The 24795-nt window shown below is 41.7% G+C and overlaps 1 protein-coding gene and 1 pseudogene across 12 annotated transcripts; both read right to left on the reverse strand.

Moving 5' to 3' along the window:
* Positions 1-1230: 1230 nt before the first annotated feature.
* Positions 1231-8563, reverse strand: LOC114159858 (rootletin-like). Of its 12 annotated transcripts, none has more exons than XM_028042086.1 (13): positions 8500-8563; positions 8340-8429; positions 8160-8273; positions 7439-7880; positions 6879-6971; positions 4963-6387; positions 4660-4807; positions 4310-4418; positions 3326-3485; positions 2786-2814; positions 2713-2754; positions 1806-1892; positions 1231-1549 (listed from the first exon to the last, which is right to left on the reverse strand). In XM_028042086.1, exons 3-12 carry the CDS (start codon positions 8237-8239, stop codon positions 1853-1855), a joined length of 2568 nt encoding a protein of 855 aa, XP_027897887.1. In that variant the 5' UTR covers positions 8240-8273; positions 8340-8429; positions 8500-8563; the 3' UTR covers positions 1231-1549; positions 1806-1852. The 12 variants fall into 12 exon arrangements, 10 of the variants coding, with proteins under 10 accessions (XP_027897887.1, XP_027897888.1, XP_027897889.1 ...); XM_028042081.1 differs by having other exon boundaries at positions 1408-1450; positions 1487-1549; positions 2689-2814; XR_003598673.1 differs by having other exon boundaries at positions 1620-1892; positions 2713-2814.
* LOC114159862 (myosin phosphatase Rho-interacting protein-like) lies at positions 1661-23364 on the reverse strand (annotated as a pseudogene).
* Between the last annotated feature and the right edge of the window lie 1431 nt (positions 23365-24795).

Genomic DNA, 24795 nt, shown 5'->3' on the forward strand with positions numbered 1-24795 from the left:
GAAGAAACTAGGAGATATACTCTTAAATGAATATTATCATCTTAATAATAAATGGATATGTTGTGAAAAATTATGAAATTATACTAATCTTTTTTTATAAAACCAGAGTAAAAAGGATATTGACAGCAGAAGATGTTCCAATATTTTTAATATCTATTATGAAAAGTGGAAAAGTCATCCTCTCTCCCTCTTATGTGCAGTTTGAGGATGAATTTGAAACCTTTTGCTTACAAAAAATAAATATATTTTAATGCAAATAAATTGCAACATAAACTCTGTTTTCTTTTGACTAAATAAATCAGAAAGTAATATGTATTTTTAGGACAGATTCAGTCATTTGATTGTTGAATTTCCCAGAGTTTCCAGTGTAAAGCTGGTTTCTGGCAGCATCATGCTGGTTTTAGGTGTGGTTGTGATAACCAAATAAAAAGGGGTGCCATATCTGTGCAGCGAGAGATTGTTTGAGACTTCATGAATGTTTGAGACAAGTAAAAAATGAAAGAAGAGATAAACAGCGGTCAGATTTCGCCCCAGCGCCACATGGTGCGTTTTTAAACTGGACCGCAGCCTGGCGCCCAGGAAACGGCGCCCGGTGCGAGAGGAGGAAGGAAGACGCTCCCGCTGAGATCTGGAACTTATTTTTCTTTTTGCGGGTTTTTGGTTTTTTCTCATCTCTTTTGGGGCTTTTGTCGTTTTGGATTTTTCATTTTGGATTGAAATTGGGGAATATTTTCAGGACGTGGTTTTTTGAGTATATGGGACTCTATCGTGGACAACACTCTGATCAAAATGAAATGAATTTTTGGGACAGTTCTTTTTTTAGCTGACATAATCTGAGTGATTTAAATATATCCTTGTATTATTTTTGAGGGATTTTGGTTCCTGCTCTGCTATTTGTCAAAATAACTTGTTTCTTAGTATTATGTTTGTTTTTTTAAATAATTTATTGTTGCTAAAAATCAACAAATTCCATATTAAGTGTTAGGATATTTATTTTCTTATTAAATTAATTTGTGTGACACATTTAATCCCCTCGATGTTCTGCTTTAAACTGAACTTTACAAAATAATCACCCAAACTGAAACATTTACTGAAAAGCCAAATTTATCTCTAAATGTGGCTTCAGCCTGTAAGACATATTTAATAAGAAATGAAAACTGATGTTTTTTTAACTGTAATTACTGTAATTATTTTAATTACAGTAAAATAAACAACTTGGAGGCCCAAAACTATATTTTTAAATTAACACAAACAAAAGTGTTTATTGAGTGCATTCAGTAGAAACAATGTTTTAAAGTTATAAAAATACATTAAAGTAAATGAGTTATACTTAAAAAAATAGTTACTTTAAAGAAATGTTTCGCTCATATAAAATATGACACAGAGATGAAGCTCTGTTGTGTTAATAGGTCGTCCTGGAGGTCAGGCTGAAGGTCGTCCTGGATGTCAGAAGGTCGTCCTGGAGGTCAGGCTGAACCCAGCGCCCGGTGCGCCAGCCTCAGGTTCTCCCTCAGCTCCTCAGGTACTTCTGTGCTGCGTTCCTCTGGTCCTGCGTTGAAACAGAAATCTTTTTTTTTTTTTTTGTGGGCTCTAGTATCCCTTATATGAAGCAGGCTGACCGGAAAGGGGGAAGGAAAGGGGGGAAGACATGTGGCAAATATCGCCGGGTCCGGGAATCGAACCCACGACGGCCTCGTCGAGGACTCGAGGCCTCCAAACGTGGGTCGCGCTGACCGCTATGCCACCGCAGCACGCCCTGATCGTAGGTTTTTTTAACCAAACTCTGTAGCGTGCGGGACGCCGACCTTCACCGCCGCCTGCAGCTCGTCCTTCAGAGACGCCACTTCCTGTTTCAGACTCTGGACCTCGGCCTCCTGAACTCGCAGCGTGACCTGGACAGGAAGGAGATCCAGATGGTTCTGTTTGATCTCAGACCAACACCAGGCAGAACGACCACAGTGACAGGAAAATATATTTTTACAGCGTCTCTGATCAGCACTTTATTAAATCTTACCACAAAATCTCAACTGGATTTAGTTCTGGACTTTGACTAGGCCATTCTGATACATGAATATTCTTTCCTCTAAACCAGGAGCGTCCAAACTTTGTTTCACAGGCCAAGAAAATGAAACTAAAACTAAAATCAAGCAAATAAAGGTGCAAATTTTGTGTTTGTTTTTTATGGGAAATGAATTTTATTTATTGATCCAGAACTAAAAAATGATTTTGTCAGGGTGTGCTGTGGTGGCGCAGGGGTTAAGCACAACCCACATATAGAGGCCTTAGTCCTCCACACGGCTGTCGCAGGTTCAATTCCCGACCTGGCGACCTCAACCGCATGTCTTCCCCCTTCTCTCATTACCCACTTTCCTGTCAATTCACTGTCAAATAAAGGTCACTAGAGCCAATAACATCTTTAAAAAAAAAAGATTTTGTACATTTGCTGAATTAAAATGATGTCTAGTTTTTAAATTCTTTTGGAGACGATTGAACAAATTCATAACAACAGGATCTGACCTCCCTGACCTTCTGACCCCCTTTAGTTATCCACCACATCAACTCCCTGACCTCCTGACCCCTGACCCGGCTCACCTCCTGACCCCTGACCAGGCTCACCTCCTGACCCCTGACCCGGCTCACCTCCTGACCCCTGACCAGGCTCACCTCCTGACCCCTGACCAGGCTCACCTCCTGACCCCTGACCCGGCTCACCTCCACCTCGTAGCCGTCCCCGGTCTGGCCGCGCGGCGGCTGCTCCTGCTGGGCCACAGAACACAGTCTGGTGATCTCCGCCGCCAGGTGACGGCTCAGCTCCTGGACACCAGAAAAACATGATTGTTTTTTAAATTATGAGAAAATAACCATAAGGAATAACCTCCAGAATGGAGCTGCTGTAAAATTCTGATGGAGTTATTAATATCTCGTCATGTTGACTGAAATCATCTCCAAGTTCTGCTGCTGATAATTTGATGCTGATGTTAAATATGAAATATTCCCTTATTGGTAAAACTGATACTAAAGTAGAACTTCACAAGACTATTAAATTATTAATCATTTATTATTAAATTATTTCTTTATTCTCGTAATATTATGACTTTTTTCTTGTATTATTGCAATTATTCAGATAATATGACTATTCTCACGTGACTTTCTTCTCATCATTTTAAAATAATCTCCTAGTCTGGCCCTAACATAATTTTACCAGTAGATTATTTCTCCACCAATCAGAGGTGGAGCTTCTCTGACCTGAAGACGTCCAGTTTTTACCAGAAGGTTCAGGAGTTTTTCATGCTTTTACTTCCAGTGAGCGGCTGAGTCCAGTCACCTGGTTGCGGCTCCGCAGGGCCCGGTTCTCCTGCCGACACTGACCCAAGGCCTTCCTCTCGGCCTCCACAGCCTGGACCAGGTGTCTGTTCTCCAGACACTTGATGGAGAACTGCTGGGACAAAACGTCCAGCTCCAGCTGGAAGGAGGCCAGCTCCTCCCTGGAAACACACACACACACCCATTAACACTCAGGTTCACACACTCCGCCGCAAAATTCAAAAACTTCAAGGCAACTTTTCAAACTTTTCCAGCAACAAAACAGTTTGGAGATAAAACAATACAGATTAACTAAAGAAGACAGTTTTAACTCACCATCAGATGATCATTTATTGCTGTTATTAATAATATCTTCTATATTCCAAGTTAAAATAAAGTTTAACAAAACGTGATGTTTAGAAACACCCTGTTCACCTGACTGGGCCAAGAAAATTACAAAAAATCTCTAAAAAAACCTCCTTGACATTTTCTGGCTTTCAGCAAATAGAAATAATTTTAGGTCATTCTAACAGACCTGAACATAAAGGTTTGGTTTGATTTAACTTCAGACACTGAGAACAAAAATCATAGTTCATTTTATTATCTTTACAAATCTTTATTTATCTGCCTTCAACTGTAAATAATGTTTCTCAAATTTAGGCTTTTAATCAAATGTTACATTATAATTTATCACAAAACTGAGCCTGAAACCCGAAACCCTGGACCTGTTCTTCACAATTACAGGTTTAGGTTTATGAAGAAACAGTTTAAAATCTGCTGAAATACAGCAGCAGTTTATTTTTCCTAAACGTTACATGGAATAATACCAGATCATTTCTTAGCTGAAGGATAAAAATCTCTGCGTTTTTCTGATAATCGTGTTTTTTACTGAAAATCCCTCCATCTGTCTTTGGTTAGAAGGAAGGAGGTTGAACGTTTCCAGGAAGTCATGAGAACGTTTCTGCAGGCGAATGCGACCTGAACCCGACCGGCCCGGCTCACCTACCTGTGGATCTCCTCCAGCTGCGAGTTTCTGTTGCAGTTCTCTGATTGGCTCCTCCTCTGGATCTCCGTCTGCAGCTCGGCGCGGTGGGCCTTCTTGATGGCTTCGATCGCTGAACAAACAGGAAGTGGAGGCGGGTCAATTTGGAGCAGATTCTGTTGGTCAGACTCCAGTCCAGAGGAACTAAAGTTACCAATGTAACTATGTTTATATGAATCCCAGCCAATAGGCTGCAGGCCTCTGATTGGTCAGCCGATCTCTTGGTGACTCTTGGTGTTACTACTAGAGCAGCACATGCACAAGGGAATATTCAGTGCTGCCCTCTGGTGGTCAGTAGAGACAGCAGAACTCACCGGTCGCAGTAGCAGCGCTCTCCTCCTCCAACAGTCTGTCTCTCTCCACCAGGAGGCACTGCACCTCCTGCTGGTGCAGGCGCTGCAGCTCCTCTACCACCCCCAGATGACAGGTCTCCATGGTGATGAAGGCGCGCTCACAGGAGGCCTGCAAAACACACACACACACACTCCAGTTCAGTTCAAAATGGTTTCAGAGAAATCAGCTGACACAATCCAGTGACTACAGAAACCCAATCAGCTGATGATGTCACAGATTTTACAGGAAGTGAAGGTAAAACGTGCAGCAGTGGCGCCCCCTACCTTCAGCTGAGCGACCTCCTGCCGGTGCTGCTCCTGCATTCGCCTCAGCTCCTCCTGCAGCGTCTCCCCTTCGGCTCGGAGGTCAGAGCTTTGCTGCGTCTCCTGCGGCCTCATCAGAGGAGTTTCATTCTGCTCCAGGTGCAGCATTTCCTCTGAGCCCTCTGCTGTTGACCTCTGACCTCCATCAGTCTGGCAGCTGATGCTCACCTGGGCATCCTCTGTGGTCCACGTGTCCTCCGGTCCGGTGTTCAGCTCCTGGATCTCCTCCATGCCGCCGCTGCAGCTGGAACAGACTCTCCTCTGGTATCTGGACCGCAGCCTGCTGAGCCGAACGCAGCAGAATGCGTCCGCCGCTGCAGACGATGCGAGGTGGGAAGAGGAGAGTTTGTCTGCGGCGGATTGCAGGCGGTCGCATGCGGCGCTGCGGCCGGAGGCAGCGAGGCGGTTCAGACACGATATTCTGCTCAGAGTGATGCCTCTCAGCTCATCAGTAAATCTGCGGTTCTCTGAAACTCTTCCCCACACGAAGCTCTCCTCTTCCTCCTCCTCCTCTTCCTCAGGGTGCAGCAGCGCATGGCCGGCCTGCTCCAGCTGCTCTCCTATTGGCTGCTGCAACCGGGCCGGGTCGCTCTTCATCTTGTTCAGGTCAGATTTCCAGAACTCTTCCTCCTCTTCCTCTCTGAGGTCCAAACCGTCGATGACCTCCAGCAGCTGCGCCAACGCCTGCAGCCTCATCCCCGCTCCTGCTGTCACTTCCTGGATGTTTTCTTCAGCAGAAACGGCCTGGTTCTGGTTCTGGTTCTGGTCCGGTTTCTCCTCAGTGACGTCTTCAACTGTTGTTTCCTTCAGCTCCGTGTTTTCCTGCTCTGGTTTCCTGCAGGTCCGTTCCGACTGCTCCAGCTGCAGTTCTGGTCCGTTTGGTTCTGCTGAGTGTTTGAGCCGCAGCAGAACCTCCAGTGAGGCCGACAGCAGCTCCTGGTTCCAGCGGAGCGGCTCGTTGTAGCAGCGGCCCAACTCGGCCCTCAGCCGGTCAATCTCCCGGTCCGCCTCGGTCAGCTGGTCCAGCATCTCCTGGTTGTGCTGGTCCAGAGCTCGGTTCTGGCTGCTGAGCAGCGCCACCTCCTGGGTCAAACTCTTTACTGCAGCGTGGATGTCCGGGTCTCTCCAGTCAGCCTGAGGCGCCCCCTGCTGGCCGCCTGCTGCAGCTGCAGCTAAGACCAAACCGTCTGTTTCTGCTGAATCTCCGACTGGGAGGCGTATCCAGATGCCGGACAGACATGCAGCCGACGAGGAGTTGCTGCGCTGCTGCAGCAGGTCTTTGCGCTGCTGCAGCAGGTCTCTGAACAGCCACCCAGAGTCATTCAGCAGAGTCAAGCTCCCGTCTGCAGGGTGGAAAATCGGGTCGAATGGAACCAGAAGGTCCATCTGGAGAAAATCATGCGAAAGGAAAAACTTCGCATCAGCATCGCTGCATTTATTTCATGTTTTTACGTTAATCTGCAGAAAATGTAAAACTTTGATCCAATCTGGATATAAATTATTCACTTCAGTTTAACTTTTCCACATTTATTCACATTAAATGATTCCTTGGATGTTGGCAGAGATCAGCTCTTAAAAACAATACCAGCTTTTCATGTAAAGAATTCATTATGTATTCTTTTTTTAAATAACTTTTTTATCTGGGTAAATCAAAACAAACATGCTAGCATAGCGCTAGCGCCAGCTGGAGAAATGACTTGTGTTTTTTTACAAAATCCTCCAACAGTTAAAATATCGTAGCTTCATAACGTAAATTTTAGCTTCAATCGTGGATTAAATAATATTTTTACTCCGAGATGAACTGAGTTCTGTGGTTCAAACTTGACAGACAGCAGCAGGTTTTGGATAAACGTTAGCAAGGCGCTGCGTCCACAGACCTGCTCCGGACAGAATCTGGCAGCTCTGAGGCGATCTTCCAGCTGGAGTCTGCGACGCTCCAAACCCGCCAGCTGGGCCTTCAGGTCATCGACCTCCAACAGGAGAAAGGAAGGAAGAGTCAAACAGCAGGAATGAAATCTGCAGATCCAAACTGTTGTTTCAATCCAGAGGAAAACTGACAGAATCTCACCAAGTAGTTCTGACCTGTTCTGTTGAAAACATCTCCTGAAATAAGATGAAACTGACTTAAAAGTAATTTATCAGCAAGAAGTGGGAACCTTTTTTAAATTAAATAATTCCTTAATTTTAATGAAAACAAACTAGTTCCACATTTCTCATAACATGGAACAAATAAATGAAATAATCTGCCAGTAGATTTAAAACTTTTTATCAATATTAAGAAATTATTGACTTAAAATAAGCTCCTGCATCTGCCTGAAAAGTTATTTGTTAGTTTTGTTTTATTTCAGGTCTTATAAGACATCTGCATGCAGCATCTGCAGCACCTGCAGCACCTACAGCACCTACAGCACCTGCAGCGCCGCATCGCGTCCCTCACCAGCGTCCTGCAGTCCTGCAGCAGCGTCTCCGTCTCCAGAGCGTCTCTGGACTCGGTGGGCAGCGCCACCGTCCTCTCTGGTCTCAGCGCCGTCCTCTCCACCTGCCTCCAGCACTTTGCGATCCGCTCCTCCATCTTCAGCTGGGACTGGGGGCTCAGAGGTCGCGTGGTGCCGCCCTGCGGCCCGCCCCGCCCCGGAGGGAAGCCCAGCAGGCTCTCGTAGCGCCGCCTCCTCTCCTCCCGCCGCTTGAGCCTCTCCAGGTCGCCCAGCTCCAGGTAGGACGCAACTCCGTCCAGTCGGGCTTTGGCGCCGACCCCGGACTGGTCCGACTCGCTGCTGGAGGCGGGGCCTGGGAGTCTGGGGGCGTGGCAGGAGGCGGAGTCCTGCGCCACGTACGGTCCGACCTCAGCTGGGCTGCAGGTGAGGCGGCGGCCAGGTAAGCTGGGAACACAGAGGAGAACCGAACTGAACACCCCAAACAAACAAACACTAAAACATCAGCAGAGACGTGCAGCGTCCGGACGGATCATTGATCATGTCGGGTTCCCCAAAACAAGCAGAACCAGAACCAGAGAGATTCGTTCAGGGGTCGTGAATCTGACCCATTAATTCATTGTTTCCATGTGAAACTGATCTTATCCACTCTAAAGGGTTTTGCTCTGATCTGAACATCCATTCAGAGTGAGTGAGAAAAATATTTAAAAACTAAACAACGCTCACCTGGCCACGTCGGGCGCGTCGGCCGGATTGACGTTCTTCATCAGCGCTTGGATCCAGTTCCTGCGTATTCCTGCCGTCATGGCGGACAGCGTGAAGACGGACGGCCTTCTGGGTCTGAAACATCCAGAGGAAACGGTTTCTGCCTGCAGCAGGTGCAGCTGCAGAACCTCAGAGTCTTACGTGGATCTGGAAGCCGTAGTTTCTCTGGACCTGATATTCAGACACACTGTAGAACTTCGACAGGTCGATTTCTCCGTCCGGGTCTGAAGCCTGGAACCAGAACAGAGTTTTAACCTGACATGTCATGAACTGCTGCAGCTTTCTGCTCTGACCAACGAACCTCCTCAGCTGACGAGTCTCTGTAGAACCTCAGGCTGGCCGTCGACAGAACAAACCAATATTTCCTCCACTAGGGGGCAGCACAGACGAGCAAGAAGCTCCATGATGGTGGAAACTTTCACATCAGCATCAATCTGAACATTTCTGTCTGGGTTTTTTACCTCGTCGTCTTCATCCAGCTTCATCATCCAGCCTTTCTTAAAGTTCAGCAGAACTGGCTGTAAAAATTAAAAACTGATTTTAAAGGTGACCTGTCATAAAAAACTGAAGAACGAACAAAACACCGACAGCAAAAACTCCTCAGAGTTTCTGGTTGTTTTTCCGTTTGAAAAATTTAAACATTATTTTTCCATTCCTTCAACAGCTAAAAACAAAGTTTGGAAATTAGCACTTATATCATTTATGGTGTGAAGCACTTTGGTTGTGGTAAATGTGATACATAAATAAACTTTGACTTGATTTCTTAACAAAAACAAGAATAAAACCATAAAGAGGCAAAACAAATGAGCAAATAACCAAACAAAAGAGGAAAGTTAGTTTTTAAGACACATTAAAAGGATATTAGACTTTTCTTTGCCCCTCCAGGGGGTCTTTTGTGGGCTCTAGTGCCCCTTATATGAAAGTAGGCTGACAGGAAACGGGGGGAAGACATGCGGCAAATATCGGCAGGTCGGGGAATCGAACCCGCAACGGCCGCGTCGAGGACTCAAGGCCTCCAAACGTGGTCACGCTATCCCCTATGCCACCGCAGCACGCCCTATAAGACATTTTTAATAAATTGTGATTAAGGTGAGATGATGGAGAAGGGAACTGGCAGAAATGACCTCGGCTGCAGAGGAAGGAGGAAATGAAGACGTGATGATTAAAGTTTCAGGTTCTGGAGGTTAGAATGATGAATTCATCCAGACCAGCCGCTACAACCAGAGCTAACATTTCTCCCTCAGAGACACAAACAGTTCTTATGAGCTCAGCTGACCGTCATGGCCGCCACGGCGCCGTCCGCTGTCCGGCGGTCCAGAGACCAGGTTCTGCTCTGAGGCGCGGGAACGCTGAGCAGGCTCCCGTCTCCTGTCGACCGCAGTTTCTGCACAAAGAGGAAACAAGATTCAGCAGATAAAAATCACATTTTCCCTTCAAAACCAGAATATAATGGAGATAAAGAGCGATTTTACAGGAACCGGGTCGTTTTCAGGGCGTTTTAGTAAAAAACCAAAGGAAGAAATGGAGGAAGCAGATTATCCCCAAAGAGAGACAGAACAGAAAGAAATCAGTTTGTTTCAGTTACGCCTTCCAAGAAATTTATAGAAACTTCAGATTAGTCAAAAACAGTTCATTGAATTAATTACAGAATCTGGAATTGATTAATTGAAATTATTTGTATTTTAATCAATCAAGTTTATGTGTAAAGCACATTTCAGCAACAAAGCAGCTACAGGTGCTTTACACATAACTTAATAGAAAAATAGTGACAAAGTAGCTGTAAGGTTTTGAAGGGTTTGGAATCACGACGCAGTAAAAACAAGAACCAGTCAGGAACTGGGACGTTCTAACTAAGTTGGATTATAAGTTACTTTATTAGTTACATTCAGCAGCCATGTTTAAAGTTAACTTCTTTAACTAGTCCATTTTCTCTAGTCACAGCTCTCGGTGTTTCTTCAAATTTAAAAACTATCTAATATTTTTCAATTACTGTAGATAGTTCGATAGTTTGGAAAACTACTACTATTATTATTATTATTATTATTATTATTATTATTATTATTATGAAGACTCTATTCAGATGTTATAAGTTTATTTAGTAGAAGAGTTCAATTCAAGAATACTATACTGATCCCAAAGAGAAATGAAATATTGTTGTAATTCATATTAATTCAAAATGAGTTATTGTAGATGCTGATGGCTGTGGACAGGAAGGATCTCCTGTAGAGGTCTGTATTACAGCAAAGTTAAAGAAACCTCTGACTGAAGATGCTCTGTTTCTATGAACAGGATGGTGGTCCCTAATATTCCTCATTTTATGAACAATCCTTTCCAGTACAAGTTTATAATAAATATTAATTTATATTAGTTCACATAAGAAATGTAAGTACAGATAGAAATTTGTTTGAAAGTTAATATTTTTAATTTTTGTGTCATTTTATTTAATAAATTGTGATCTCTGCATCATCAATCAGCTGGTGTCCAATCTGGGATCAAATGGTCGTGCCTGGATTCACCACCAGGGGGCTTTCACCTCCAGAAAGGTTCAAAAATCACCCTGGTTTTTCTGTCTCCTGTTTTCCAGGTGAAGCAGCAGCACAGAGGAAACAAACAACCTCGATATCTTCATCTTTAGCAACACAAACTCTAAATAAAGATGAATTTCCAGATAGAAAACGTGAATTTCTCTCATCCCTCCAAGGTTTCCTGTGGAAAACCAGCAGCAACACAGGAAAGCAACATAAGCAATATAATTAACTTTAATCTGATTACTGTATTGGAAATAATAGCGCAATAGATTATTCATTACTGAGTCACAGACATCGCCAGGGTGAAAAACTTTTTTATCAAGTTAAAACAACAAAATGTTTCCAGTCTCGACAGGACGTTTTATCACTTGTTTAATGATGTAAAGCCTTCAGCCAATCAGAGCAGGAATAAACAAGCCTGACGCTAAGCGAATTAATAACTGCTGATGTAACTCGTCTCGTTTGTTTCCCTTTCTCTCATCCAGACACTAAATAAACTAAAAAGCTGCAGCATCCGTCCTGTCATGCATCTAACGGTCATTAGGACAAAGTAAAGGCTTCCCATCCGGCAGACCGGTCCGGCAACATTTACAGAAACACGAGCCGCGTTTAATATACACAGCAACTGGCAGAAACCAGCAACTCTGGGGAAACTCTGGGGAAACTCTGGGGAAACTCTGGGGAAACTCTGGGGAAACTCTGGAAAACTCTGGGGAAACTCTGGGGAAACTCTGGGGAAACTGGAAAACTCTGGGGAAACTCTGGGAAAACTGTAAAACTCTGGGGAAACTCTGGAGAAACTCTGGGAAACTCTGGGGAAACTCTGGGGAAACTCTGGGAAAACTGGAAAACTCTGGGGAAACTCTGGGAAACTCTGGGGAAACTCTGGGGAAACTCTGGGGAAACTCTGGGAAACTCTGGGGAAACTCTGGGGAAACTCTGGGAAAACTGGAAAACTCTGGGGAAACTCTGGAAAACTCTGGGGAAACTCTGGGAAACTCTGGGGAAACTCTGGGGAAACTCTGGGAAAACTGGAAAACTCTGGGGAAACTCTGGGGAAACTCTGGAAAACTCTGGGGAAACTCTGGGGAAACTCTGGGGAAACTCTGGGGAAACTCTGGAAAACTCTGGAAAACTCTGGGGAAACTCTGGGGAAACTCTGGGGAAACTCTGGAAAACTCTGGGGAAACTCTGGGGAAACTCTGGGAAACTCTGGGGAAACTCTGGGGAAACTCTGGGAAAACTGGAAAACTCTGGGGAAACTCTGGAGAAACTCTGGGAAAACTGGAAAACTCTGGGAAAACTGGAAAACTCTGGGGAAACTCTGGAAAACTCTGGGGAAACTCTGGGGAAACTCTGGAAAACTCTGGGGAAACTCTGGGAAACTCTGTGGAAACTCTGGGGAAACTCTGGGAAAACTGGAAAACTCTGGGGAAACTCTGGAGAAACTCTGGGAAAACTGGAAAACTCTGGGGAAACTCTGGAAAACTCTGGGGAAACTCTGGAAAACTGGGGAAACTCTGGGGAAACTCTGGAAAACTCTGGGGAAACTCTGGGGAAACTCTGGAAAACTCTGGGGAAACTCTGGGGAAACTCTGGAAAACTCTGGGGAAACTCTGGGAAACTCTGGGGAAACTCTGGGAAAACTGGAAAACTCTGGGGAAACTCTGGAGAAACTCTGGAGAAACTCTGGGGAAACTCTGGGGAAACTCTGGAAAACTCTGGGGAAACTCTGGGAAAACTGGAAAACTCTGGGGAAACTCTGGAGAAACTCTGGGGAAACTCTGGGGAAACTCTGGAAAACTCTGGGGAAACTCTGGAAAACTCTGGGGAAACTCTGGGGAAACTCTGGAAAACTCTGGGGAAACTCTGGGGAAACTCTGGAAAACTCTGGGGAAACTCTGGAAAACTCTGGGGAAACTCTGGGGAAACTCTGGAAAACTCTGGGGAAACTCTGGAAAACTCTGGGGAAACTCTGGGGAAACTCTGGAAAACTCTGGGGAAACTCTGGAAAACTCTGGGGAAACTCTGGAAAACTCTGGGGAAACTCTGGAAAACTCTGGGGAAACTCTGGAAAACTCTGGGGAAACTCTGGGGAAACTCTGGAAAACTCTGGGGAAACTCTGGGAAAACTGGAAAACTCTGGGGAAACTCTGGAGAAACTCTGGAAAACTCTGGGGAAACTCTGGGAAAACTGGAAAACTCTGGGGAAACTCTATATATAAAATTTAAAAGTTTCCCTCCATCAGTAAAATGTTTGTAAACCAGCATCAGATTATTAACCAGCAGCTCCTCTGATGAGGTCCTAGATGGGTTCAGAGTTTACCTCTCGCCTGGCGGTCCGTTCAATCCCGACGGTCCGGTCGGTCCTGGAGCCAGCCCCGCATTCGGCTCCTCCGCCTCTCTGCGCTCCGCTCCAGATCTCCGGCCCCAGCTGCTGCTCTGCTGAGCAATCCAGGCTGGAATGAACAGTAAAAAGTATTTTAGGCTGCCGTCACATGGAGCAGCTGAGAAACGATAGATGCTAGCAGAGCTAGCTGTTCCCCCTCCCGACTCACCACCAGGGGGCGCGTCTGAGACAATTTTATACAGAAAAGCAGACGTCAACCAACTTTTTAACCAATAAGAAAATTCACCTGCAATACCGCTGGTCAACCCAAAGAGGGCAGCACTGAGACTGTTTTAGGCCAAATGTTTCAAAACTAAACAAATTTACTCAAAAATGTCACAATTATCACAGAAACATAAAGATAGATTCATGGATTAATAAAGTTGATTTGGGGTTTAATTCCTCTTTGGTTTGCTTTGGGCCACTGGAGCAGTGGAACATTTATGTTTTAAATTTTACTTTTATTTTCATTCGGTCTCAGTCCAGACCCAAAACATTCTGGTTCTGGTTCTACTGGAGGTTTCTTTCTGTTAAAGACAGTTGTTCCTCTCCACCTTCTTCACCTTCTTTCCTAAAATGCTGCAAAGTAAAATCCATTTCTTGTTTCTTTAGACGGGGACGTTTTCACTAATGGAGCCTTTTATGATCTACTGATGTGGAACGGATCACACTGGGTTAAACTGGAATGAACTGGGCCGGTTCTGGTCTTGTAAAGTTCCCTGATTAACTTTAGTTCTGAAAAAAACTAAAAGCAGCGTGACCTTTGACCTGCGAACAGAGGTCAGATTGTTTCTGGTGTTCTGGGTCGTTCTGTTGGTGTTTAGGGGAAGATGTCCAAGCGGAGCTTCGCTCTGACGTTTGAGGTCATGAGAAACAGATTGAATTATAGCAGCGCTCAGGAATCTCTGGCCAGAGGGGATTCTAAGTTTTACTGGGTTGGTTTCCCAAAAAATCAACAAGAACGAGGAGCTCACGCTGCTGGGGGGAACTGGGAGGACTGGGAGAGGATCTGTGGGCTGAGATAGAAACGCAGCAGTTAGATCCGTAATGGAGGGTCGGCTCTTTGATCCGAGCGCAACGTCTGCACATTTTACTTCCTTCTGTCTGCAGAGGCTCTTTAAATGTCCAACAGGAATGAGACCAGCTGGGAGGATAAAACCAGTAACTAGAGGATAAAACCAGTAACTAGAGGATAAAACCAGTAACTAGAGGATAAAAACCAGTAACTAGAGGATAAAACCAGTAACTAGAGGATAAAAACCAGTAACTAGAGGATAAAACCAGTAACTAGAGGATAAAACCAGTAACTAGAGGATAAAAACCAGTAACTAGAGGATAAAACCAGTAACTAGAGGATAAAAACCAGTAACTAGAGGATAAAACCAGTAACTAGAGGATAAAAACCAGTAACTAGAGGATAAAAACCAGTAACTAGAGGATAAAACCAGTAACTAGAGGATAAAAACCAGTAACTAGAGGATAAAACCAGTAACTAGAGGATAAAACCAGTAACTAGAGGATAAAACCAGTAACTAGAGGATAAAAACCAGTAACTAGAGGATAAAACCAGTAACTAGAGGATAAAACCAGTAACTAGAGGATAAAAACCAGTAACTAGAGGATAAAACCAGTAACTAGAGGATAAAAACCAGTAACTAGAGGATAAAAACCAGTAACTAGAGGATAAAACCAGTAACTAGAGGATAAAACCAGTAACTAGAGGATAAAACCAGTAACTAGAGGATAAAAACCAGTAACTAGAGGATAAAACCAGTAACTAGAGGATAAAAACCAGTAACTAGAGGATAAAAACCAGTAACTAGAGGATAAAACCAGTAACCGGGTTGTGGAAACTGGTTGGATGTCTAACCTTCTGCTCTGGTTCTGGTTCTGGTCGTAACGGCCGGCGGCCAGGCGTCCAGCGCCGCCTGAGGTCACAGGGGTCACAGGGGTCAGGGAGGAGGCGGGGCCCGGCTGGGTCGGCACGCTGTCGCCTGGAAACCAAACCCAGATTATCGTAAAATAAAACTTTCGGTCTGAATCCAGTTCCTCTAATTCATGCACTGCAAAAACACAAAATCTTCCCAGAGAACTTTAGTTCACTTTATAGAGAAAATATCTCAGTTCACTATAAAAAATAGGAAACTAACTTAATTTCCCATCAAGATATTTTTTATAGTTTTTATGTCCACAATTCTTCAATATTGATGAAAAAGCTCCATTTGACCTTTGACCTGAAGAATAAAACGCTCGTCCCGCCCAGCTCTGGATTAGTGCAGAAGATAAACCCAAGCAGTGCCAACATGAGCGTTGCCGTGGCAACAGCGCCACAACCGGTCGACGTTAAACGCTGCTGATGAATCGCTGTGTTTAAAGGAGGATCAGAGGCCAACATGGCGGCTAATGACAGTGACATCATTGCTGAGCAGAGGAAGGAGACGGGTCCAGTTGGGAGTAAACAGAACCAGAACCTTAAACTGGTTCTGATGAAATGTCTCTGTGACAGAAAGTGGCAGGAATGCTGAAGGAAACAGAGCCAGTGAAGGACTCACTGGTTGTACAGGAATTAAAGGAAGAAATCAAAAAGTTTCATTTAATTCTCTCTTTTCTGTTGGAGAATAAAATCTGATTTAAAAATCATTTAAAACACAGGAAACACGGATGAGTTCTGATTAACCGCCGCAGTAAACTGGTCACCATCATTTATTCTCTATTTATTTTTAAATGAACTGGATCAGTTTTACTGTCAATCAGCTGTGAATTTACACAACTTAAATAAACCAAAGTCAAATTAAAAACATCAATTTAAAATTTTTAATATAAAAACTAATATTATTAAATACAAATTCCTAATATAAACTGTAATAATATGTCTTGATATCATGTTTGTCTTGATGGCCTGATAGCTTATTATTTTATACTTTCAGAAAGAAGGAAAGATAACTGCGTCTCAGAGGTCGTGTGAAGGTCAAACTCTGCTGGTTCGGTTCATGTTTTCAGAACCAGAAACGTGTCAAACCGAAATGAGCTGCTGGAGATTTCTGCAGTTTCTCCAGGAAAAAGAAACAAAAAAAGAGATTTTCACAAGAACTGTTGTGGCCAAAACAAACACATTAATAACCAGAATGTTTTTAGATTTTCCATCTCCACTGTTTATGGAAATAAAAGCCAAACATTCCCGTTTTCCTCCAGTTGGTCAAACCGACACTAAGATCCTCTGAAAAAACAGGTAAAAAGTTACTTTTGTCACTAAAACCAACAAACCAATCGATGTAAAACCAGTTCATCAAGCTGCCGACGCGAGAGAGGAAAACAGCAGAAAACACGGAATATTATGATTCAGGTGTAAAATCTAAAATCTGCAGGTTACACCAACATTTCTGCTTCAGGGAATAAAAACACAAACTGTCGTGAACGGTAACCGTGGTAACCATGATAATCACCGATGAAGATAAAGGCCGACTCCAAAATCATTTTATCTTTGTTTCAAAAGAGTAAGCTCCGTTTTTCCAGCACCTCTGCTCTCACACAGTGTGACGTCACCTCTGCTGTGAACATGAAGACTGCGAAGTAGAGAGGAAGTACTCTGGATGTGGGAAATAAAAACTCGGAAAGAGAAATCAGATTCGACTAAAATCAACATAAAGCCACAACATTGTGATCAGTTTCGTTTATATCGGTCGAGTCATGATGAAACGTTGAGAATCAGGAGAAAAGGTCGTTTTTTTGTTGTTAAATAAAAATCACTTGGATCTTCTGATACATTTTTATAGTAAAGTTTATTTGTATTATCTGTTTTATTTCATCATTTTGTAATTCCTCTGAAATGTAATTTGTGAATTTTCATTTTCTTTTTTGTAATTATTGTTTTATTTAGAAAGCCAGATTTCCATCACATTCGTTAATTACAGCTTTTCCCAGTTAAGATCTTACATAAGTTTACAAGCTGAGAATCCAAGTGATTTTGTCCATACTGCCTTTCTGGTATTTTCTTTTACAGACTATTACTAATTTGAGTTGTGAACAATAACAAAAATGAACAGAATTGAACAATAACGGGGAATGCACCATCTCGAGCAATAAAAAACACACAATAACGTACAAGGACACATAATTCACCAGAACAATCAAATGAAGTCGGATCTAATTGGTTTTACATACTCAGTCCAATTGGTCCAAATCTTATAAAACTTTCCTTTTTCAACTTGGAGGGAAAAATAAATCTTTTCTTACTACCTTCCTTACTGGCTGCCAGTATAGCCAGCAGGTTTTTGTCTTGGTTTTTCCATGTGTCCAACTGTAAGTTGCCCAAGTACAACGTTTCACATTTGAATGAAATTTTTACATTGAATATATTTTCAATATGTTTGTGGAACTTTTCCCAATATGGTTTTATTACTTGGCAGTAAAACATGGAAGTGGTTTGGCTCCCTTAGACCCACAAAGTCTCCAGCAGGCGTTGCTTTCATATCGTCTCTGAATGGGTGGAACAAAAAATCGTGCAAGTTTTTCCAACAAAACTCCCGCCATGTGTTTGATCCGGTCCAGACCCACTGCAGCTGGCATATTTCTTCCCAGCCTTCTTGTGAGATTATTACCTTCATTTCCTTTTCCTCTTTATGTATTCTGTATTCTCATGTTTAGATAGCTGTATGGCATTATATAACTTAGAGATCATTCTGCTGTCTGATCTGGGTTTAATTAGTGTTAGAAATACCTCCATGAAACTTGAATCATTTTTTCTCAACACCTCTTTGTGAATTTTCATTTTCATTTTGTTGAAATAAAAATAACTTGGTTCATATACTGCAGGATGCAGAATCTCATAATATCAGAGGAAAATCAGGAGCAGCGAGGTTATGGACACGATGATTTATCTAATTATGTTTCATTATGTTTGATTCTGATTCTCATAAAACTTTCACTCTTTGTGTTGCATTCAGGGACATTAGGGAACTTCTGACCTCTGACTCAAAATGATCATTAAAAGAAATATAATAAAAGTTAGTAAAATATTTCACAAACTTGTTAGTGAGTCGGTTCTTGTTACGGTCCGGACCGGAGGCACATCTGGGCCTGCAGGCCCGGCCGCCGACGCAGGATTGCTCCGACCGGCGGTGGCCATGTTTGCTGGGCTGGGGTCCTGATGGTTGTCATGGAAACACAGAACAAGGCATTACAAACATTAAAACTTCAGAAACTATTACAGAGTTTTTATTTCATGAGGAAGGAGTGAAGGAAGGAACAAATGGACTAAAGGACGGACTGATGGACGGACGGACGGACGGACGGACTGATGGATGTTTTAGAAACGGGGATTAGAGAAATCTTCTGGAAATATTTTCCCAGATATTTTTTGTATTTCAAATCTGAAAAATTTTGATTTTAACCTTAAAAATCATCCAAACCACTTTAGATCACTTTGTGATTAATTAGCATATTGATAATATAGCATAATTAGCATAAGATCAAATAAAGATTTTTATTTCATCATTTGTAATAAACACAAAGTGAAGCTGCTGCTTCTTAATGAACCATCATTAAATCCTCTGCAGCTGTAAAGTCTGGAAACCGTAATCACTGAGCACAAACTTCTTTACATTTTCAGATTTGTGGATAAATATTCATGTGTTTCCACGGCAACAGACTCCGGTTTATTCTGAAATAGCGTTTCCTCTGCTGCTGGAGGCTTTTAGGTTCAGCAGATGAGAGTTTGGTTTGTTCTGCTACCTGATTGGCCACAGAGTCAACGCTGCGTTTCTTCTTCTGCTGTTTGTTTGCAGACAGGTACGCAGTGAGCTGCTCGCCCCACCTGGTGAGGACAGAGAGAGAGAGAGAGAGAGCCGGTGAGTCTGCATCTGATTGGCTGAGAGTGGCGTCCAGTTTCCTGCTGACCCGCTGATGATCTCTCTGCTGTCGCCGCGGATGAAGACTTCCTGCGTCGCCGTGGCGATGCACAGCGCGTTCCTCTGGCCGGTCCAGGGCTTGGCGTCCGTAACGCCGGTACACAGGTTCATGTTGATGGTTCCCTGTGGCAGAGTGCTGGGCTGAAAGAGAGAGAGAAAAAACACTCAGTTTAATCCCAGGAACTCCGCAGAACCAGGAATAAAGTTAAAAAACCAGGATTAATGTTTATTAACCAGGATTAATGTTTATTAACCAGGAATAAAGTTAATAAACCAGGATTAATGTTTATTAACCAGGAATAAAGTTAATAAACCAGGATTAATGTTTATTAACCAGGATTAATGTTTATTAACCAGGAATAAAGTTAATAAACCAGGATTAATGTTTATTAACCAGGATTAATGTTTATTAACCAGGAATAAAGTTAATAAACCAGGATTAATGTTTATTAACCAGGATTAATGTTTATTAACCAGGATTAATGTTTATTAACCAGGATTAGTGTTTATTAACCAGGAATAAAGTTAATAAACCAGGATTAATGTTTATTAACCAGGATTCATGTTTATTAACAGGATAAATGTTCATAATTAGGATTCATCTCCGTAACCCGTCTCAGTTCCGGATCAGAACCGTCTCTGTGCTTCCTACCAGCTCATCCAGAGCGTACGTCATTCTGCCGTGTTCGTACAGGATGAAGAAACGCCGCTGCCATTTCTGGTAACAGAAAACTTTGTTAGGAGCAGAGAGAGAAACGTTATGAAGTCAGAAATCAGAATCACGTCCTACCCTGGACCTCTGGGCGGGATTATCAAAGTCCGTTCCCTCAGGAGCCAAACACAACCAGCCGGCGTAGACGGGCTTCGTCTGGAGGGAGAGAGGGCAGGAGGGACCCATCAGGGTCACCGGTCAGGAGACCAGTAAGAGGACCAGTTCAACACTGGTACAAATTAGTCCAGGAAACATTTTCAAGGAAATCCTGATGTCTTTGACCAGAATTGACTATTGTGTTCATTTTTTTCCAAGTGATACGTAGAAAATTAGCTGAATGTCATCCATGTTATATTTCCATATCTCTATTTGATGTGATTTATTACCAGCATCTGGTTCACAAACAGAAAACAGAATCACTTTAGATTCTTTCTACAGATTACTGCCTTAAATACAAACTATACCGGATTTATTAAAGACACAACATTCATAGAGCTGTGCAGCATTTCATATCCGGAGGCATATCAGAGGGTCTGCAGGTTGAGCAACGCGCTGAAATTACAGGCTGCACAGAAACCTGGCGTGAGGTCAAAGGTGATAAGATCCTGGAACAACGCCTGGCGCGCTCCTCTCACCGACCTGCAGGGACAACGCTGCCAGACGGCGCGAGGATGATTTCATCAAGACATAAAAACTATTTTTACAAGTCAGACTGATCAGTGAAACGTCGTAAACAGAACCGGTCTGACAGCAGGAAGCAGGCCGCAAGCAGAACAGCTAACAGAAACCGGCCTTGAAACTAAACTCGTCCTCTTGTATCCTGCTGCTGAATATATACAGACCTTCGAAACTACAAGCACTACAATCTGAGATTGTAGTGCTTGATGTAGCGTCTTCAGATCACTTTTGTATTTTTTGGGACAGTTTTCTCCCTGCTCAAAAAGACAGCTATACACAAGTAATTTCAAAAAGATGCATTACGGAAACTACTGCAGATCCATTTATTCAGGCTTTTCCTTGTACTGCTATACACTCCTGTACTTCTCTGTGAAGTGATTTTATTTTTAAAAGTGAGAAGGTTATTGACACCATTGCTCTTGTTACTACAAAAGTAATCTCTGGGAAACGTAAACCACCTTGGAGAAGTTTGAGTCGGTTAGAAAAGGGAAAAAAAAGAGCAGGAGAGTAGAACGTCGGCGGCGTAAAACTAAACTACAAACTAAACTACAACCCATTTAAATATCTACAAAGATAAACTCAAAATGTTTCATTTTGAGCTGAGAAATGCAAGACAGAGTTTTTTTCAAATGTCATTTCTACCTCTATCAACAACTCTCCTGCTCTGTTCTGGATTGTTGGAACATTGTTTAAATCCACCTTCTTCTGTTAACCGTGAATTTTTCTCCTCTGAGGTTCGTGACAAATTTCCACCTTTTTTATAAATAAAACTGTGAAAATAAGGGAGACAATAAACTCCTCTGTGTCTGCTGTTAGGAAACAATTAACTATGTTTTCCCCTAAACAGAACTTACCTATGATGACCCACTTTAACCTGATCACTGAAAAAGATTTGAGTTACACTTTACATCGTATGAAATCATCCACCTGCTCCATGACATCATACCCACCAGTTTATTCTCAAAGGTCTCAGAGGTTTTTGCTTCTGATCTTTTACACATAATTAATAAGTCGCTCTCCTCTGGAGTCTTTCCTCAGGCTCTAAAGACTGTGGTAGTTCTCAAAAAGCATAATCTAGACTCATCAATTCTTAGCAATTATCGACCAATATCTGGCTAAAATATTAGAAAAAATAGTTTTTCAGCAGATAAATGGTTTTCTGGCCCTGAACAACTGTTTTGATGTCCATCAGTCAGGTTTCCGTCAACATCACAGCACTGAAACGGCTCTGGTCAAAATATTCAATGACCTCCGTCTAAAACACTGACCATAATAAAATGTCAATATTAGTTTTACTTGACATGATTGCTGCATTCGATACAGTTAATCATGATATTTTATTATCACGATTAGAAAATTGTGTTGGCATTTCTGGTAAAGTACTCAGCTGGATTAAATCCTACCTGTCCAACAGAACCTTTTGTGTCCATAGACAACTTTAAATCCAAACTGAATGAAATTACATATGGAGTTCCCCAAGGCTCCATCCTGGGGCCGCTTCTTTTTAATATCTATATGCTTCCATTAATTCAAATTATACAAAATAATAAGATAGAATACCACAATTATGCCGATGACCCACAGCTATACATCAGTCTTTCACCAGGAGATTACAGTCAGGTCCAAATACTCACTAAATGTATTGAGCAGATTAATGTCTGGATGGGACAAAATTTTCTCCAACTAAATAAAAACAAAACTGAAATATTAGTGTTTGGACCAAAAGAGCATAGATTAAAAATAATCAGCCACCTTCAGTCTACTGGATTAAAATGCTTTGATGAAGCCAAGAATCTGGGGGTGATCACTGATCCCGATCTGAACTTTAATAACCACATCAAATCTATCATAAAAACATCATAAACTACCATCTAAAAAATATTGCTAAAATTAGACGACTCATGTCCCCACAAGATTCTGAAAAATTAGTTCATGCCTTTGTTTTTAGTAGACTCGATTACTGCAGTGGTATTTTTACTGGATTATCAAAAAAAAGCAATCAGACATCTCCAGCTTCTCCAGAATGCTGCTGCAAGAGTCCTAACTAAAACAAAAAGAGATCAGCATGTCAGTCCAGTTCTAACATCCCTGCACTGGCTGCCTGTTGGGTTGGAAAGTTCCTTCTTCCTTAATAAATAACGTTATTGTAAAAACTCAATTTTTGTATTTACTCGGGATAACTTTAATATTACACTTTGTTTGAGGTTATAAAACAATTATGCGTGATGAAAGAAATATTAACAGAGGAAATCTGTAAGTTAATACTTTTTAACACAACTCAAGGTGAGATCAGACTTAGAAAAAGTGAATTTTTAAGTGGACAAAAACTAAACTATCTAAGTGTAATAAAGCTAATTTTATTTCAACATGTTAAAAATTAAACATCCCTCTTTAAGTAAAATATTTTTATATTTTAATAATATTTAATTGATTATTCATAACGAGATAAAAATAGTTGTCATGAAAGGCAAAATAAGTCAAAATTCATGACTAAAATCCTACTTCAAATTTTAATAATCTACACATAAATACTCAAGATACGAGCAAATAATCCCAAAATGACAGACATTGTTCCCACGTATTAATAACTTTATGATATTAGGGAGGGAAAAGTTGAGTTTTTTACGCGAACCGGGTCAGATGTAACGGAACATCACCGGTACCAGCGGCAGGAACCTACCTGCTCCAGGTCGCTGTCGTTCAGCGGGTGAACTTCCCGGGACTTGAAGCAGTTCTGACATTTGCTTACTGAAGACGTTCGGCTGGAACCGGCGGCAGGATCCCGTCGCCTTATCGCCGGACATGTCGTCCAGTCAGCGGGTTCCGCTTCAGCGGAGCCGGAGAATCCCGAAAACAAGCCGCCGCCGTCCCGCTTCGCTCCCCGGCGTTGAGTGAAGCGGGTTTCCCTGGCCTGGCGTCTGTCACACGGAGCTCTCCTGACGATGGTCGTCACGGTCAATGCGTCTGACGTAGACATGAACCATCCACATCCGGCTGAAACTTAAAAAATAAAAGTAATTTTTCTTTGTTTTTTGGAATTCAAAAATTAAATGATACATTTTTCACTACAAAAAATTTGTGCCGATACACAAAAAAAAAAATTCTTCAGATTTTTATTTATTTATAACAATTTAATATTTTATTTGATGTTTTTTTTTTAAATTAGAAAAATATATAAGTAAATTTCTGTATTGATAATGTAATTTTTAAAAGGGTAAATAACATGAACAAACAGCTACAATAATCAAGTAGGTTACAAAGATTGCAAAAACAGCCATTTTTATTAAAATGGGTGCTATGAAATTTTCAGACTTGGTTTAATTTAAAACTTAAATGAGAACATTTACTTAGTAGAGAAATAAGCACTAAATTGTATTAAAGTAAGTTTATAAATAATAAAGAAAGTTCTAAATACATATAATGATGGAAAAGATCAGCTGAAATTGTGATGGTAATGGAAATGTTTAAAAACAAAATATAAATGACAACTTTATATTTTATCTTATTAAAATATGAATAAAATATACTTCATTGATAAATTTGTTTTTGTAGAAATGTATCTACAACACAGCATTAGAACACATTTACCAGTAAACACATCAAGTAGTGTAATATTTTTATTTATTTGTGTTCAATATGTACAGAAAAATCCACATAAGCAGTCAGATACAGGGAGACAAGCGTTTATTCGAGGCAATGGCAGGAGGTTAAAGAAACTAAAAACTTTCCTTTTCCTTTACATTTTTGGCCTTCCGAGTCGCGTATAAAACACACAGTAGCTGCTTCAAACCAGCTGATATGTTTGATACACACAATAAAACACACATCTACACAGAAACAGAAATTATTCTGTTTATCCAAGACAATGTTTGCTCAGGTGTCTTTTATTTCAAAGCAGAATATTTTAAATATACTAAAATCATTTCAGGATGCAACAGCAATAAAACAGTAACCTGTGAATTATTCGGTGCATCTTCTACAAATCTAGAAAGGTGCTACTCTAAACATGTGTTTAACTGTTTTTAAAGTGCTTTACTGTTTAAAAATTTAGGAAAAATTGTTCAATACACTTTTAAAATTGACCATTTGATAAGCCTTCGCTCTTTGTGTGCTCTAGTGCCCCCTACTGGTGGCAGCTAAAAATACACGGTCTGTGGATCCACTAAAGGTCAGATGTGACTTATAAAATAATAAAATATAATTAAATACAAGTAAATATATTACTTCATGAGGGTAAGAACCCTAACTTAAACATTTATTTTTATAGATTTTAAATAAAAAAGGTTTAGCAAATGGTCAAGTTTCCATTTGGGTAACTGGAGCAGCTTGACGTTTGTGCTTTTATTTCCAAATTAATGTTTCATATTTACATAATTTACTTTAG

Source organism: Xiphophorus couchianus, chromosome 16, assembly GCF_001444195.1.
Source record: "Xiphophorus couchianus chromosome 16, X_couchianus-1.0, whole genome shotgun sequence".
NCBI classification, from domain to species: domain Eukaryota; kingdom Metazoa; phylum Chordata; class Actinopteri; order Cyprinodontiformes; family Poeciliidae; genus Xiphophorus; species Xiphophorus couchianus.

What these genes read in the sequence shown, in the direction of transcription:
- LOC114159858 (XM_028042080.1), bottom strand. Translation starts at nt 8,239, where the DNA reads ATGACGGCAGGAATACGCAGGAACTGGATCCAAGCGCTGATGAAGAAC. An exon ending in AGGAGGTCGCTCAGCTGAAG is followed by an intron (nt 4,808 to 4,962) that starts GTAGGGGGCGCC and finishes TGTGTTTTGCAG; the next exon opens with GCCTCCTGTGAGCGCGCCTT. An exon ending in CAGCTGGAGGAGATCCACAG is followed by an intron (nt 3,486 to 4,309) that starts GTAGGTGAGCCG and finishes GTGTGTTTCCAG; the next exon opens with GGAGGAGCTGGCCTCCTTCC.